The following is an 18,925-nucleotide window of genomic DNA, read 5'->3' as shown; positions in this document are numbered from 1 at the left end:
ATTGAATTAAGTTATGTCTAGCATTGATCAAACATTTATGTATATGTATCAAATATTTTTCCCATGTTTCTTTTGAGATTTTTATCATTAATTCTTTTTCCCAGTCTACTCTAATTGCCTCTGTTGATGGTAATTCTATATTTAAAATACTGTTATACAAGTATGATATTAATTTTGTTGACTCCGCATTGATATTCATTACTTCTTCCAGTGGGTCTAAAATTATACTTTGGAATCTTGGTATATATTTCTTCATAAAGTCACATACCTGTAGGTATTTAAAATATTGATTGTTATTCAATTTAAATTTTGATTTTAGATGTTGAAATGATAATAAATTTCCCAATTCATACAAATCACCTACCTTTTTAATTCCCACTTTTTCCCATTGTTTATATGTTTTATCCATACCAGATGGTTTAAATACTGGGTTATTCACTATTGGTGTTAACACTGATAAATTTCTTAATTTTAAAGTTAATTTTATTTGTTTCCAGATTCGTATTGTATTTTGTATAATTGGATTCTTCTTATTATTCAGCTTTATTGGGGAAAAAATGATCGCTCCTAGATCGTAGGGGGCGCAATCCTCTTTCTCCATTCTTATCCATTCCAACTGTTGAGCAGAACTGTCCAACCAATAAATTATATTTTTAATATGTACTGCCCAATAATAGTATAGAAAATTAGGTAATGCAAATCCCACCTCTTTGGGTTTGCACAAGTGATTTATTTTAATTCTATGTGCTTTATAATCCCAAATAAAATTAAAAATATTCGAGTCTAATTTTTTTTTTAAGTGTTTTGGTATATATATCGGTGTAGATTGGAATAAATATATTATTTGTGGTAGCGCTATCATTTTTATAGCGTTTATTCTGCTGATTAGTGACAGTGGGAGCTTTTTAACTGTAATTGCATGATACAGTTAAATAGTTCCCATCAAGATATACTTGAACTATCTTGTAGAGGTACTCAGGCCACGCCCTCATAAAGGACATCATAGTAGGCAGCTAAGGACTAAGCAGTTTATGTGAATGAAGCAGGTAGTTAATCTAGACACAAAAGCAAATAATAAGGCAGGCTTTACTGCAGAATTGATCATTCAAGTATGGTTCCATTTTTCACACACATTCAATGAAGCATGCATCATACCTGGAGGTGGCTGACGATACAGAAGGGCTCAGGTTTGTTCAAACCACAAGTGGAAGTGGCAGAAATCTTATCTGCTCGCCCAATCAATAGATCTCCTGTGGCAGGATAACAGCTCCCCTCAGCGCAACCATAACTGAACTCTGGCTCTTGAGAGAGGGCACTGTGCCAAAGGGTGACTGGAAGACAAAGCATAGATGAGAGTACACAGCAGCTTCAAAGAAACACGAGACACCATTCTGCCCATCCTGCCACCAGTTTCAAAGTATCCAGTGAGACCCACTCCCTTGCTTTTCCTACCCAAAGTAAAGCTGTTTTCTCTTTCAAAAACAAATCTAATTTAAAATAAGACTAGACCAAGTGCAGACCTGTTGGGCCCGTTCCCCAACACAATATTCTACCACTCACCCATAGCCCCCAACTGCACAGGCACGGCTGATGTGGCAATAACTCTTCAGTCCCTTATTCTCCTCCTCCATTATCCTCCCTCTCCCACCCTCCACCAACCCTCCTCTGCTTCCTCCCCTCACCCGCTCCCTCCCCTCCTCCCTCATTACTTTGCCATCCCTATTCCTACCCCTATGCTCCTCCATTCCCCCTCTTCTTTCCCCTCCCCTCAGTCACTCGCTCCCTCCTTAGCCCCCACCTCTTCCTCTATCCGCTTGCTCCCCCACTCCTCATCTCCACCATATTCCACCCCCACTCTCCTTCCTCACCTCCCCCACTGCCCTCCTCTCCATCCCCCACTCCCTACCCCCACTCCCTACCCCCCTCCCTATATCCCCCTTTTCACTGCTGCCCTCTATTTCCCCCATTCCCCCCTCCCCCTCTAGCCCCCTCCCTCTCTCCCCCTCTATTCACCTGCTCCCCTCACTCCTCATCTCCCCCCTATCCCGCCCCCACATAATGAAAATTGCAATGTTTTAAAAAAAAATGAAGCCTCCACCTATCCCGCACCCACAATGAAAATTGTGATGTATTTTTTTTAATGAAACCTCCCCTCTCCCACCCCCCACAATGAAAATTGTGTTTTTTTTAAAATGACCACCTCCCCCCATCTCAGCCCACCACAATGAAAATCGCGATGTTAAAAAAAAAAGAACCCCCCCCACAGTGAAAATAACAATTTTCTTTTAACTGAGTTTTTTTTTATAGAATAACAAAAATCGCGATTTTTTATGTTAATGAAATTCGGGATCCCATTGTGACGTTGAATGCGGATGACGGGGCAGGACAAGTGGAAAAGTGGTTTTGTAAAATGATTTTTGTAAAGATAAATATCAATAACTTGTAAAATATAACATCAATCTGAACGGAACGCGTTTCATTTACATCACATGACAATGGTGAGTAAGGTGGGACAAAAATTGTAGTGCTATCCGGTAGCGTTTTTGCACAAATATAGGTACAACCTACAAACCGACAAACATGGAAACAAATGTACAAACAAGATGAAAGTTTAACTAATATAATATCTATAGAATAGAATGGATGGATGGTCTGAAGAGTGATCCCCACCCAAAACAGCGCTTGTCCTTTCCCTTCCTAGATGCAGCCTGACTCGCTGATTTCCTCCCAACACTTTTTGTTTTACTCAAGATGCCAGCCAGCAAGTGCAATATCTTGTGCCTTTCTTAAGCATAAAATGTAAAGAAGATATTTGTCAAGGAAGTATTTTGCTCAACACTCACAGGAAGATTCTGCTGAAGATCTGTTAATAAAAATACACTAGAATCTATACACAGATCAAAAGTTAAGAGTCAGAGTAAATTAAATTCAGGAAACAGGATTCATGCTTTATTTCACGGTTATCAAAACTCATTGATGGCTTCTTCCAAACTATTCTAACCCGACAAGATGCGTGTACACATGCATTCTTTCAAGCTTTGAAATGCGGTAACATTGCCAATTGTATTTGTTTGGCTGGAATAAGGGAAGTTTGCTTTGATTCATGCTGCTGTTGGCATGTAGAGTGCGAGGCCCACTCTGTGTAAAGCAACCTTTCACTCAGCTGGGAATCAGATTACCAATCTGCCTCCAGTGCCGAAGGACAAACGTGACTTGATGCACTTATGGGCATTTTAGACAAACTAAAATACTGGTATTAACAATGAAGCAAGTTTTAAGCTGAGTTGGTAAACTTGTAAAGTGCCAAACACACAGCTTTGTTTAAATTCGGATTCCCCCCCAAAAAAAGAAAAGTGATAAATCAACATTTAAAGTGTACCCCTTTCAGTTTAATAAACGTCTTATTGAATTAACCCTACGGACTGTGAGGTAAATATGTTGAGGTGTGCGAGCAATTAGGGGTTGAGAACAGCACTGGGGTTGAGAACCCCTTTGAAGAGCAGAATGTTACAGCTGGTTTTGCTAGAATTACACTGCTGCGATTCTGAACAAGACTCCAAGAACCGGAGCGAACTCCTTCATTACGGACAAGTTTGTGAAGTCAGGTCAAGGGTTCGAACCGCAATCTAGGTAATTACTAACGGATCTCCAACAAAGCATTAGTGCTGCGAAGGGGGGAGAGGGGGGGAATCAGTGTTCAGGACCATGGAATCTTTTCAATTAAGATCAATTGTGAGGGCGTTTTCTACGAATAAAAGAGTTGTAAATTTGTTCCAGTTTAGCTTTTTAAATAAAAACTTATTTCGCATGTATTAACATGCAATTGCCGTGTTATTTAAAAAAAAAATTCGACCATGTCTCTTTAAATTAACAGTTAAATTTGTTGGGGGAGAGGAAATATTTTTTATTCTCTAAAAATTAAACTTACCCAGAACACTTAAACTCCCGAAGGTCAACATTGCCATATTACTGCCCACTCGGCAACTGATAAACTTTAGAATAAATCTTCAGGTAATAAACGATGGCAAGAAGCGCACTTCATTCGCGGGACGCGTTGACGCGGCTGTCCTCTACTCTCTCGACGCCGCTCCGACTCCAGGGGAAGGCAGACCCCGCCCGCAGACATACACCCGCCCCTCCCTCCCTCCCTCCCCAGACCACCTCCCTCCCGCCTCGCTCACCGTGTTCCCCATGCAAGGGGGCACTTCTAGCCGTGGGAAACGTCCCATACTGAAGTAAACTACTTTAATTCAAAACAAAAATAACTCCGACTTTTGAGGCTCTGTTTTATGTATTCGCAATTGGCAGAAGAAGGAAGCGAGTAAAAGCCGCACAGAGATTAAAGGGTGAGAAGAAAGACTAGCGAGCGAAAGGATGTAGTGAAGGTTCAAGAGGTAATTAATTACAGGCGAGAGAGGCATCCAGAACCCCCCAGGGATCCCAGTTGTGACATCCATTGATGCCAGGGATTTTATCTCCTCGTTTGTCATTGGTGAATGATAGAAATGTGTTAATAATTGTCCAATTTATCGCAGATATTTTCAGTGCTTAATATGTTCGTTCCGAAACTGAGTTGTCTAAAGTGGTAACATAAATAATGAGCAGTCTTCAGAACAACACTTATTATCTTTTGCGAATAACTAACTTAGCTATGACACATCTTCATTTTAAAACCTAGTTTAACCCAAAGATCATAGAACGGAGCTCTATAATCTTTGGTTTAACCCACAGTCCATCCTGCCTCGAGATATTACTCGAAAATCAACTGAGTGCCTGTAGTAAGTGTTCAAGAAGGAACTGCAGATGCTGGAAGATCGAAGGTACACAAAATTGCTGGAGAAACTCAGCGGGTGCAGCAGCATCTATGGAGCGAAGGAAATAGGCGACGTTTCGGGCCGAAACCCTTCTTCAGACTGATGGGGGGGGTGGGGGGGAGAAGGAAGGGCAACTGTAGTAAGTAATTTGTCAAAATAAAGGCTGAGCAGATTTTGGTTATTCTACATTAATCTCTTCAAATCAGTCATCGTGTAATTTTGTTTGTTCAATATCACCTTGTGAGCATTTTGGGAGAGCTCCTGCTGCATGAAAGGGATGAAATAGGTGAAACATTTTGAAAATATTCAATTTGCGGCATAATTAAAATCCACAGTTTGGTCGTGCATGACCTTATGGCATCCCTGTTCGACTACTTTTTATCTGCAAATTCCAAATATCTAATCCCATCTTTTGGTGAGGATTCTATTGTCAGTTATATTGATAACTGGTTTGTGGCTCTCTGGGATTATTCTCTCTCCTTTTTTGAATGTGGGAGTAACATTTCCTGCCTCCTATTCCCCTGGCAGTATTCCCTTTCCTAAATACTTTTCGTATGATCTCATCATAATGTAGGCAAAAGCTCAAGCACATTGTTGCTCAGTGTGCATAGTTATTTTTCTGGAATAACCAGAACTTTCCATTCTATCACTTGTTTTACTCTGAATAAGAAAATGTTGGCAGGTTAAAAATAAACCCAGAGAGCATCAGTCACCATCGAGTTTCATAACGCATTAAACTTAATAAGGACTTTTTTAATGTGGTAATCATTCAAGTTTATTGGGTTGAAAAGGAAATCTGCTTTTCCTTAGCAGATAGCTCTGTCCTGCACATTTTCATGGGAACAACAATTTTCCCACCCTCCCCCCACAATGATTCATCATCTTATTTGGGAATGCATTGATGTTCATTCATCGTAACTGGGTCAAGAACCTGGAATGGACCTTGGTCACAAGGTGCTGAAGGAAGCTCCCCACCTCTTCCTCAAGGGCAACTGAGGATGGGTAGCATATTCTAACAATTCACTGACACCCACAACCCATAAAGGAATGTTGTTTAACAATTTATTTGGGCTTGGATTACACTGGTAAGGCACCATTTCTTAATCATTCATTTGAGCAAAAGAGACAACTATAGATAGTCACAAAAAGCTGGAGTAACTCAACGGGACAGGCAGCATTGCTGGAGAGAAGGAATGGGTGACGTTTCGGGTTGAGACCCTTCTTCAGACTGGTTAGGGATAAGGGAAACGAGAGATATAGACGGTTATGTGGAGAGATAAAGAACAATGAATGAAAGACGATGATAAAGGATTGTGTACCTATGATGATAAAGGAAACAGGCTATTGTAAGCTGTTTGTAGCAAAGATCCTATAGCAGAGGATCCTAAGATCTTTGGTTTGTAGGGTGAAAATGAGAAGCTAGTGTGACTTGGGTGGGGGAGGGATAGTGAGAGAGGGAATGCCAGGGCACCCTTAAGTGAGATAAATGAATATTCATACCACTGGGCTGAAAGCTGCCCAAGTGAAATACGAGATGCTGTTCCTCCAATATGTGTTTAGCCTCACTCTAACAATGGAGGAGACTGAGGACAAAAAGGTCTGTGTAGGAATGGGAAGGAGAATTAAAGTGTCCAGCAACCGGGAGATCAGGTTGGTTCAGGCGGGCTGAGCGAAGGTGTTCCGCGAAACGATCGCCCAATCTGCGTTTGGTCTCACCGATGTATAAGAGTCCACATCTTGAATTATGGATATAGTAGATGAGGTTGGAGGAGGTGCAAGTGAACCTCTGCCTAACCTGAAAGGACTGTCAGGTTCCCTGGACAGAGTCGAGGGAGGAGGTATAGCTACACGTGTTGCAACTTCTGCAGTTGCAGGGGAAGGTACCTAGGGAGCGAGTAGTTCCTATGGTATAAAGGTCTTCTTCCCCTGTTGAATCCAATAAGATGCCTACTTATAAGAAGAAAATTTCCAGTCAATTTCAGGGTCATTACAATCGATTTCCTCATAAAGATGACTGCAGATTTAGCGACATTTTCACCAAAATATGGGAATAAAACAATAAATTTGTCAAAACATTATCAAGAGCAAGATAGAATGACTGCATTCAAGAAATAAAAGGCAATTGGTAGAAATCCAAAATCAAATCAAAGTGTTGAAATACGCAGATCAGGCAGCATCTACAAAGAGGTCTGGGCCCTTCATGGGAACTTGCCCAGAGTGCCAAATGGTTGAGAACTACTTTACTGGGATGAGAAATATCAGAATTTGGATCTAGCTCCACCTGTTAGTGGAATTAGTTGATTAGCATATAGACCCCCAGCATATTGAGTTTGTCAAGTGACCACCAGAGAATTTCTAACAAATTTTAATCTGGAATAAAAAGGTAGCATTGGTAACCGTGATGTCCAAATTAGCATAAATCTTCATAAATTTAACATATCCTCCAAGGAAGGAATACTGCCATATTTATCTAGTTAGTTCCAGTTATCTTCTAGAGTGAATATAGGGGTTTAGCAACAGGTTAACATGCAGGATCTTGAGTGGAGTAATCTCCCGATCACCCCCAGTGTCACATGCAAGTGGGGGTAGGAAAAGGAATGATGAATGAGTGGCTGAAGTATTGGTGTAAGGAACAGGGATTCAGATTTTTGGACCACTCCTGAGCAGAGGTGATATGTACAAAGGGACGGGTTGCACGTGAACTGGAGGGGGATCCAATACCCTTGCAGGGAGGTTTAAACTAGAGTGGCAGGTGGGTGGGAAACAGGGTAGAAAGTCAGCAAATGGATTGACTGATCAGTAATTTCCGACAGGATGAGGTTAACAAATGCAGTGAACTGTCAGGCTGAAGTGCGTTTATTTCAATGCAAGGAGGATCTTATGGAAACATATAAAATTCTTAAGGGATTGGACAGGCTAGATGCAGGAAAAATGTTCCGGATGTTGGGGGAGTCCGGAACCAGGGGTCACAGTTTAATAATAAAGGGTAGGTAATTTAAGACTGAGATGAGGAAACATGTTTCTATTCCGAGAGTTGTGAATCTATGGAATTCTTTGCCACAGAAGACACTGGAGTCCGATTCACTGCTGTATTCAAGAGAGAATTAGACATAGCTCTTAGAGCTAACGAAATCAAGGGATATGGGGCAAAAGCAGGAACGGAGTACTGATTTTGGATGATCAGCCATGATCATATTGATGGCGGAGCTGGCATGAAGGGCCGAATGGCCTACTCCTGCACCTATTTTCCATGTTTCTATGTTTCTATTATAAGTAAAGCAGATAAAGCCTGGATCAAAACTTGAAACAATGATGTTGTGGCCATCACAGAGACTTGGTTGAGAGAGAGACAGGCCAGGCAGCTCAATGTTGCTGGGTTTCAATGTTTCAGACTTGATAGAGACAGAGGTGAAAGAGGTGGAGGTGTTGAGTTACTAATCAGGGAGAATGCAACAGCGATGGTCAGCACCCCCCGGGCAGTCCTGGATTTTCTCACTACTGTAAATATAATAAATCATGTGACTTCACCCTACTGTGAGTGTTGGTGTGGTCACTGCTGAACCCAGCATCGGCCCCATTGCCACAGTTTGCAGACAACACCAAAATGGGTGGTATTGTGGGCAGTGAGGAAAGCTTTCAAAGTATACAGCCAGATATAGATCAGCTGTAGAAGTAGGTGGAAAAGCGGCAGATGGTGTTTGAGACATTGCATTTTGTAGGTTGCATGTAAGGAGAAAGTACACAGTTAATGCCGACACTTAACAGATTTGATGTTCAGTGGGATCTTAGCGTCCGAGTCCATAGGTCTCTGAAAATGGTGATGCAAGTAGGTAGAATGGTAAAGAAGGTGTATGGTTATCTTCATTGGTCAGTGCATTGAGAATAAGTCAGGAAGTCATGTTGCAGCTTTATAATAATAATAATAATAATGGATGGGATTTATATAGCGCCTTTCTAATACTCAAGGCGCTTTACATCGCATTATTCATTCACTCCTCAGTCACACTCGGTGGTGGTAAGCTACTTCTGTAGCCACAGCTGCCCTGGGGCAGACTGACGGAAGCATGGCTGCCAATCTGCGCCTACGGCCCCTCCGACCACCACCAATCACTCACACACATTCACACACATTCACACACATTCACACACAGGCAAAGGTGGGTGAAGTGTCTTGCCCAAGGACACAACGACAGTATGCACTCCAAGCGGGATTCGAACCGGCTACCTTCCGGTTGCCAGCCGAACACTTAGCCCATTGTGCCATCTGTCGTCCCAATTATAGGACTTTAGGCCACTGCATTTGTGCAGTTTTGGTTGTCTCATTACAGGAAGGATGTGGAGGCTTTGAAGTGGGTGCAGAGGAGCTTTACCAGAACACTGCCTGGTTAGAGGGTTTAAGCTTTGAGATGAGTCTGGCCAAACATGGGTTTGTTTCTCTGGAGCTTCGGTGGTTGAGGGAGTTCTGATAGAAGAATGTGAGAGGACAAAGTTTAAAGGAGATGTGCGGGGCAAGTTATTTTTTGCACAAGGAGTAGTGGGTTTCTTCAGCACGCTGCTACTGGTAGTAGTGAAGGCTGATATGATACGGGGTTTTTGGATAGGCACGTGGACATGCAGGAATAGAGGGATATGGATCATGTACAGGCAGAGAAGATTAATTTAACTTGGCATCATGTTCAGCATGGACGTCGAGGGTCGAAGGATGTGTTCTTGCTCTGCATTGTTTTATGTTCTAAATTTGGCTGTCGCTTCAGACCTACCAATGGGTTAATGTGTACCTGCCCTCACAAATGATCTAACGAGCCGATCGATCGCATCAGTTTGGAATTCATGGGGAAAGAACAAATGAAAGTCTTGTGGGTGATGTCCATCTCCTGTGAGCAAATTTAAAAAAGCTACACCCCACAAACCTGTGGTAAATATATTCCATCAAAGAAGACAAAGGGAAGATTGCTTTGTTCGTCAAAAAATAATGAATTACTGTTTTGGCACAGTGAAAGTTAGACAGATTGAAGCACAGCACTAAACAAATTAACAAAAAATGTGGTAAGCTTTAGAGACAAGCACATTAAATCAATTAAGTCTGAAGAAGGGTCTCAACCCGAAACGTCACCCATCCCTTCTCTCCAGAGATGCTGCCTGTTGTTACTCCAGAATTTTGTGTCCACCTACATTAAATCGATTCTTGGGTGTCATTTATATTTAAGAGGGAGATAGATGTGGCCCTTGTGGCTAAAGGGATCAGGGGGTATGGAGAGAAGGCAGGTACAGGATACTGAGTTAGATGATCAGCCATGATCATATTGAATGGCGGTGCAGGCTCGAAGGGCCGAATGGCCTACTCCTGCACCTATTTTCTATGTTTCTATAGCGCTAGTTTGGAAACTTTAGTGATAAAGAACAAATTCTATATTTTGTGATTGGATTCTATACAGGTGCTTATTCTTTCCTCTATTCATTACAAATTATAATGGTCACAGGTTAAAGTAGGAAATGGTGGCCACTCTCATGTTAATATACTTTCTGCAGCAAAATGAGTAGAGTGATGCCAAGTGAAATTCAACACTGTTTTGACATGACTCACACGTGTTTCTGTGCATGTGTGACCTGTAAAACCAACAACTGATAGAAACACTAATCATTTTCCAATAGATCTGTTCCCCCAAGAGTGTGTAAGGCTGATGCAATTGCATGTGATGCTTTGGGCTTGATATGTAATACAATATCACTTTGGTTTGCAGGGAGGGGGAGATGGGGGAATGCTGACATCCAAAGTAAACACTGACCCCTTCATCTATTTATTTTTTGAATAGTGCTTCAGATAACCTTTATCTAAATAAATGCTTTGAAGTGTTACTGAAAAACCATTCACGTATATATTTGTGCTAGCAAAGTGGCAGCATTCCGTTACTTGAGATAGCTGCATGGTTTGCCTGCATCTTGAGAACTTAAACACACTCCATATGTTTGTTCAGAGTGCATTTTGGTGACCAAGTTGCAGCTCAAAGCAGAAATATAAAAAATGTAAGCATAGGCTTTTAAAGGAGAGTTTTACGGGCCTGTCCCACTTATGCAATTTTTCAGCGGACTGCAGGCGACTGTCAAGTTGCCGGCAGTCGCCTGAAAAAACGGCAACTGGAACGACGAGTGTCAGAGTGGAACACACGCTCATCGCTTCCTTCACTAACCCATTATGCAGGCGGGGACAGGGCAAGCGGGGGGGAGCGCTGTCTAAAAATTTCACACGGTGGAAAGCCAACGATGAACAGGAAGGTTGGCGCTGGAAAAAGATGGCTAAAGCACAGTGTACTTTAAAAGAGGGGGGAGAAGGAGGGGAGACAACTTTTAAGAAGGCAGAGATGTACAGCGGACATTTAACATTTCCGGTCGGTTATCCTTGGTTCTGAAAACTACTGCTTACCTTTTTTTTCTGCCATAAGCCAATGAAATTCGTTGGTCAGCACCGGCTACAACCTACGAGAACCTCCGAGAACCTTCGACCTCCTGGCAACCCATTAGGACCTCCTGGCGACCCACCTACGGCTCGAGAATTCTCGCTACTCTCCATGGCGGCTTCATTCTAGTCGCTGCTAATTTTTCAACATGTTGAAAAATTCACGGCGACCATAATGAGGCCGCGACTAGTTCCCAGAATGCGGGAACTCCTCACGACCATGAAGGCGACTCCCCTGCAAGCACCCGCGAACATGTGGCGACCGTGTGGCGACTGCAGTCTCCTGCAGTCACCTAAAAAAGTTTAAACATGACTACTATAATTTACATGACATTGTTGTATCCCAAACATTATGGTGCCCTGAAATGGGACAGCCAGGCCCATTGTTCTCATTAATGTGTTAAAATATAGAAGACAGAACAATTAAATGGGTAAATTGTGTCTGGCTATCCATCTCATTCTCTCATAATGTCTTCATTTATTTTATTTAAAATCTTATTATGGACAATGGACTTTTAATTATTCTTTAAAAAAATATCAGACAGAAATGTACCAGATAAATTTCTCTCATTTTTTAAAAATATTTTCAGTTTGCAGCTTCGGACTGATGATTTGGATTGTTTTCCCTCATGTCCCTATCTGCAGGTTTTTTTAGCTGTTGAACTTGTTTTTGATTCTTTACTTCTGTTCTTATTTTCTGTTCTACACTTTAGCCCAAGTAGCTTAAATATGATGCCATAAATGTGATCATAAAACAGACAACACAAAGTGAATGTAAATTTGCAAGATCTTTAATGTCTACACCCATGCATTTTTGTGGTTTTTGTTCTTTAAACTTCTTTTTAAAATTCAGATTCTTTGATTTGAAGGGGTTGTGAGGTGGATGCGTTATCTATGCTACTGCAGTTCAAATACATCTAAATCATTTTGAAGTTTTAGTAAGATCGTAAGTAATATTCCCATGGTCTTATGCAAAAGGTCCGCACATACTTAAGACAATAAATAAACAGCAAGAATATCAATAACTCAACAAGGAATGAAATCAATTAAAACTGAATTAACTGTGCTACTACTGTGATCTGAAGTCAATTTAGATAGAATATGAATTCTCCCCTACTGAGAATAAATATGGCTGTGTGCCACATACCAAGGCTTAATTTCCCAAGACACTAACTCCCTGTGTTACTAATCAATTCATGGTATGGATTAGGTATGCATGCACAGTTCAACTACGTCATTAATAATGTTGAAACGGACAGCACCAGCAGTAAAACGTAATGCCACCCATATAGAAAGTTATGTGTAACATGCAATCTGCAGTGCCCTCCATAATGTTTGGGACGAACACCCATCATTTATTTATTTGCTTCTGTACTCCACAATTTGAGATATGTAATAGAAAAAAAAGCACATGTGGTTAAAGTGCACATTGTCAGATTTTAATAAAGACCATTTTTACACATTTTGGTTTCACCATGTAGAAATTACAGCTGTGTTTATACATAGTCCACCCATTTCAGGGCACCAATATGTTTGGGACACAACAATGTCATGTAAATGAAAGTAGTCATGTTTGGTATTTTGTTGCATATCCTTTGCATGCAATGACTGCTTGTAGTCTGCGATTCATGGACATCACCAGTTGCTGGGTGTCTTCTCTGGTGATGCTCTGCCAGGCCTGTATTGCAGCCATCTTTAGCGTATACTTGTTTTGGGGTCTAGTCCCCTTCAGTTTTCTCTTCAACATATAAAAGGCATGCTCAATTGGGTTCAGATCAGATGATTGACTTGGCCACTCAAGAATTGACCATTTGTTAGCTTTGAAAAACTCCTCTGTTGCTTTAGCAGTATGTTTGGGATCATTGTCTTGCTGTAGAATGAATCATTGGCCAATGCGTTTTGAGGCATTTGTTTGAACTTGAGCAGATAGGATGTGTCTATACACTTCAGAATTATTTATGCTATTACCATCAGCAGTTGTATCATCAATGAAGATATGTGAGCCAGTACCTTCAGCAGCCATACATACCCAGGCCATAACACCCCCACCACCGTGTTTCACAGATGAGGTGATATGCTTTGGATCTTGGGCAGGTCCTTCTTTTCTCCATACTTTGCTCTTCCCATCACTCTGATATAAGTTAACCTTCGTCTCATCTGTCCACAAGACCTTTTTTTCCAGAATTGTGGTTGCTCTTTTAAGTACTTCTTGGCAAACTATAACCTGGCCATCCTATTTTTGCAGCTAACCAGTGGTTTGCATCTTGCAGTGTAGCCTCTGTTCTGTTCATTAAGTCTTCAGCGGACAGTGGCAATTGACAAATCCACACCTGAAGAGTGTTCCTGATCTGTCGGACAAGTGTTTTTCTTTATTATAGAGATAATTCTTCTGTAATCAGCTGTGGAGGTCTTCCTTGGCTTGCCAGTCCCTTTGAGATTAGTAAGCTCAACAGTGCTCTCTTTCTTCTTAATGATGTTCCAAAAAGTTGATTTTGGTAAGCCTAATGGTTGACTGGTCTCTAACAGTTTTATTCTTGTTTCTCAGTCTCATAATGGCTTCTTTGACTTTTATTGTCACAACTTTGGTCCTCACGTTGATAAACAGCAATAAAAGTTTCCAAATGTGATGGAGAGACTGGAGGAAAGACTAGGTGCTGAGATCTCTCCTGTACCTACATTAAGGAGGCAATTAAACACAACGGAGCAATTACAAACGCCCGTGAAGCCATGTGTCCCAAACATTATGGTGCCCTGAAATGTGGGGACTATGTAGAAATACAGCTGTAATTTCTACATGGTGAAACCAAAATATATAAAAATGGCCTTTTATAAAATCTGACAATGTGCACTTTACCCACATGTGATTTTTTTTCTATTACATATCTCAAATTGTGGAGTACAGAGGCAAATAAATTAATGGGTCTTTGTCCCAAAGATTATGGAGGACAGTGTGTAATTGAAGCTCACTTTCTATCATATGGTGTCTTGGCACAAATTATCATTAGCTGGGAATGTCTGAAATATTTACCTGCATGATCTATTTAAGTGCAACTCGTGAAGTTTTGTAGTCCACATATCTTACTCGTAGATCTATTAGTTCTAATTTAGTCATCAATGTGGATAGCACTAATGGTGCATACCTAACATTTAAGACCAGATTTCAAAAAGAGCATAGAGGAAGATGGAAGCAACTGGGATTCATACAGAGAGGCATGGTGCTGGGCATAGACATGATGAGATGAAAAGCCTGCTTCTATGCTGTGCGATTCTATGGCAGATTAAGCAAGAAATATAACCCCAAAAATGTGATTGCATAGTTCCTGCTTTGTTTTTGAGCATTACAAAACCCTGCTTCAACTTTACCAGAGTAGATTGTACTGGAGATCATTTGCAGAAACAAAATTGGGCTGGGCACTTGTTCATGGCAATCATGTTCCCAGGCCTGATGTGTTCCAGGCACCAAATGGCATCATTATTCAAGTAATGTACATTTCTCCCCATTACAGTGTAGATTTGAGCAGAACATTCCTACTGTGACCTCTTGTAGAACAATCCCGGTGGAACAAAAAACACATTGTCCTATTTTTTTCATGTCATTTAAAGGGACATTCCACTGGCATTGGGAAATCTGATTGGGGATCTTTAGAAATTACAGCAGTTCACTCAAACACTTTCCAAAGCTCAGGATATATGCTGAATAAAAGCAGTTTTTTGTTCTGAAATACGTATTGAATGGGGTTTCAGTGATATTGCTGCTGGTGGCATTCTGTTAACAGAGGCATTGTTTGGTCATGGCTGACCAGTCAGCGTGAGTTAGGGTTCTTGACCACGAGGCACAGATGTTCCTGTCAGCAAAGATCTCCTCCAACAGTCTTACTGCATCCTACCTGGGCTTCTCCATGAACAATATAATCTATTCACAGTTCAGTTTCTCCAAAATTGTCTTAATTGAGATATGTAACGCATTCTATGGGAAATCCATTCAGCCATTGTTTTGTGCCTGGACTGCTCTTTCTTTAGAGATCATGTTCATGTTGATCATGCTTAAGGCACAGGAGCCTGAAAACTAACGTCCAGGTTCAGTAACAGCTTCTCCCCTACAGCCATTCGGCTATTAAACATACAACCTCAAATAAGTTTTGAACTTATTTTTGTGTGTATGTATGTGTACGTTCGTGAGTATGTGTATATATACACACATATACACAGTATGTGTATATATACACATACTGAACTTTTCTTTCTCATTTATAATGTTGTTCACAGTGTACTATATTTACATATTCTGTTGTGCTGCTGCAAGTAAGAATTTCATTGTTCTATCTGGGACATCTATACTATTACTAAAATTCTCATCTTGACCACTGCGTTGTTTTTAAATTTGCGCAAAAACTATCCCCCATAGCGCTACGATTTTTCGCCACCTTACTCACCATTCTCCTCTGCTGCGTCAAATAAGTTTTGTTCCGATCGATGAAATAGTACAAAAGTTATGAAGGTTTAAAAATCGGAAAAAAACGCCCCTTCTGGAACCCGCTGTCAATTACGCGGCGAGGAGAATGAAAAGCTGAAGGAGCAGAGTGTGTTGAGCAGCTCGCGGAGAGTGTGCAGCCTGCGGGCTGCTTCTGCGGAGACCAGCACAACCAGCTGCTGAGTTGAGCCGGAAGCTTCTGAGTGAAGCCGGAGTGGGACCGGGATCTGCTGCGTGAGGCCGATAGCTGAAGGTGCGGGGTGAGCAGAGTGGTGAGACCTGAAGAAGAAGTCTCGACCCGAAATGTTGCCTATTTCCTTCGCTCCACAGATGCTGCCACACCCGCTGAGTTTCTCCAGCATTTTTGTCTACATACCAGAGTCAAGATTAGCCACATCTCTGCAGTTGTGGCAACATGCAATGCAATGATACTTGAATTTGTATACACACAGATCAGAATGATCCTCGCTGCGGAAGCGATGCCTTGCGGGTCGACCCATGGTCGACAGTCGATGAGAGCGTAGAGGACCGCCGTGAGGAGGGGGAGGGGAAGAACAATGGAGGACCCAGCATGGGGGGACCTCTGTGAGGGGGGGGGGGGGGAAAGAACAACGGGGAGGGGAGAGAACAAAGGACAATGGGGATCTGACGTGGGGAAACCGCTGGGGTGGGGGAAGAACAAATGGAGAGGATGGCGTGCTTTGTAACTTTGTCAGCGCCATAGGTTGCCGCTACTTGTATACATTGGGTATGCAAGCAAAGAATTTCACTGTGCCTTTTCACATGTGACAATAAAGCATTCCATTTCATCTACAAGCCAAATGCCCTCTGCCATTCCTTACAACAATAAGAAGGCACGAAAATGTGGATCACTTCTAATATCTCAGGGATATCTGTGAACATGTGGGTTCTTGTTGTCTTAAAGTTACAGACTCAAGTTTCACATTAAGGTGAGCTTTATTATGTTCTTCAAGTACAAAGAAAATACTTAACAAATGCACAATGTAATCAATTAAGTTTGGCAAGGGAATCACTGCTCCTGATCTTCTTGAGAACAAAGCTTCCATCTGATCTTGCGGCCTTTCATGTCTGTTATCAATTATCCTGGGGTCAAGGAAAGAGCGTTCACGTCGTAGCCCTGTTTCCACCAATCTTTCCACCACCAGGCACAAGAAGCACAAGAAGCGACAAGACAGACACCATTGTATGCAGATGCCGAGAAGTGTGTTCAGATCTGGCTGAACAACTTCTAAGTTTGTGTGTGGATCGATAAGAAGAAGAATCAATTTTCTTAAATGTGTTCAGAAATGCCTCAAATTTCAATTTCAATTCACAATTACTTTGTGAATTACTTTTTGCATATCTTTCATTCATTTGTTCTATATCTCTTGTTTCCTTTTCCCCTGACTAGTCTGAAGAAGGGTCTCGACCCAAAACGTCATCCATTCCTTCTCTCCAGAGATGCTGCCTGTCCCGCTGTGTTACTCCAGCATTTTGTGTAGATCACAATTACTTTAGTTTATTAGTCCCTGTCTCTGTTCAATCAGTCACAGTGACACAGCAGTAGAACTGCAGCACCAGTGACCCGGGTTTGATCCAGACTACGGGCACTGTCTGTACGGAGTTTGTACGTTCTCCCCGTGACCTGCATGGGTTTTCTCCAAGATCTTCGGTTTCCTCCCACATTCCAGTCATACAGGTTTTTAGGTTAATTGGCTTGATAAATGTAAAAACTGTCCAACTTCCAGTATAGTCCTTGGTAGACTCTTCGGAAGGTACAAGGTACAAGGTTTCCAGTCACAAGCAGCTATGATTTTATTAAATGGTTGTGCAGCTTTAAGGGTTGAGTGGCCTGCTCTTATTCCAAATTAGTATGTTTACTTTTTTTAATTCTTATATTCAGAACCAGTCTTTCCTGCTTACTTCTGACATCGTGACTCTTGATCTCTGCCAAAAGAATGACCATACAGGTTTGGTCTGGCTTGCCAACAAAGAGGCAATTAATTGCATGAACAGTTACTGCACAGAAGGCACAGAATTTTAACACAAGGTACTTGCATATTTTCTCAGTTCTGCAGCATTTCCTCAGATAATTACAAAACCAAAAGTCCTTATCACATTTAACAGAAACACCCCCAGATTAAGGTTTATATATCAGTTACGCACAATTCTTTTATCTAAATCTCTGCTTATTTAGAGACACGAGAGACCGCCCGCTTATGCTGTGTTCTTGAGCAAAAAATAAACTGCTGGAAGTATTCAGCAGGTCAGGCAGCATCTGTGGAGAGAAATGGACAGACGATGCATTGGGTTGGAACCCTTCCTCAAAACGAGTAGAGAGGAGGCAGCTAGCAGAAAGAGACAAGTCAAGAGAGAGTCAAGAACGTTTTATTGTCATATTGTCCCAGATAGAACAATGAAATCCTTACTTGCAGCAGCACAATAGAATATGTAAACATAGTATACTGTAAACAATATAATAAATGAGAAAAAAAAGTTAAGTGTGTGACTTTGGCTTCATGGAAGGAAGCAGAGGATGATGGTGGAAGGTTGCTTCTCAGACTGGAGGCCTGTGACTAGTGGTGTGCCTCAAGGTTGGGTACTGGGCCCGTTACTGTTTGCCATCTATATTAATGATTCGGATGAGAACATGCACGGCAAGATTAGCAGGTTTGCAAATGATACAAAAGTGGGTGATTTTGCAGATAGTGAAGATGATTGTGAAAAATTGCAGCAGGATCTTGATTGATTGGTCAAGTGGGCTGAGGAACAGTTGATGGAATTTATTGCAGAAAAAATGTGATGTGCTGCATTTTGGGAAGTCTAACATGGGCAGAACATACACAGTGAATGGTAGGGCTTGTAAAGCAGAGGGATCTAGAAGTGCAGGTTTCCTGAAGGTGGAGTCATAGTGGTCAATAAGATCGGGTGGTCAAAAAGGTTTTTGGCACATTGGCCTTCTGCCAGAGTATGGCGTATTGAAGTTGGGAGGTTATGTTGCAGTTGCATAAGATATTGGTGAGACTGCATTTGGAGTATTGTGTTCAGTTCTGGGTGTTGGGAATGATGTTGTCAAGCTGGAAATGGTACGGAGATGATTTACGAGGATGTTGCCAGTACTAGAGGGTCTGAGCTATGGGCATAGGTTGAATAGGCTGGGACTCAAGCTCTTGGAGCGCAGGAGGA

The 18,925-nt window shown here is 41.6% G+C and overlaps 1 protein-coding gene across 1 annotated transcript in view; it reads right to left on the bottom strand.

The window, feature by feature from the left end:
* Positions 1–4,110, bottom strand: part of lamb1 (laminin subunit beta 1) — an 84,487-nt gene extending 80,377 nt beyond the window's left edge. The window contains exons 1-2 of the mRNA XM_033039669.1: positions 3,929–4,110; positions 1,156–1,331 (exon numbers count right to left, since the gene is read on the bottom strand). Of these exons, the coding sequence (XP_032895560.1) occupies positions 1,156–1,331; positions 3,929–3,965 (213 nt within the window). The 5' untranslated portion in view covers positions 3,966–4,110. The remainder of the gene's footprint in view (positions 1–1,155; positions 1,332–3,928) is intronic.
* Positions 4,111–18,925: the final 14,815 nt, after the last annotated feature.

Source organism: Amblyraja radiata, chromosome 21 (genome assembly GCF_010909765.2).
Source record: "Amblyraja radiata isolate CabotCenter1 chromosome 21, sAmbRad1.1.pri, whole genome shotgun sequence".
Taxonomy (NCBI): domain Eukaryota; kingdom Metazoa; phylum Chordata; class Chondrichthyes; order Rajiformes; family Rajidae; genus Amblyraja; species Amblyraja radiata.
The sequence above is the reverse complement of the archived record's forward strand: the minus strand, read 5'-3'. Positions and strand labels throughout refer to the sequence as shown.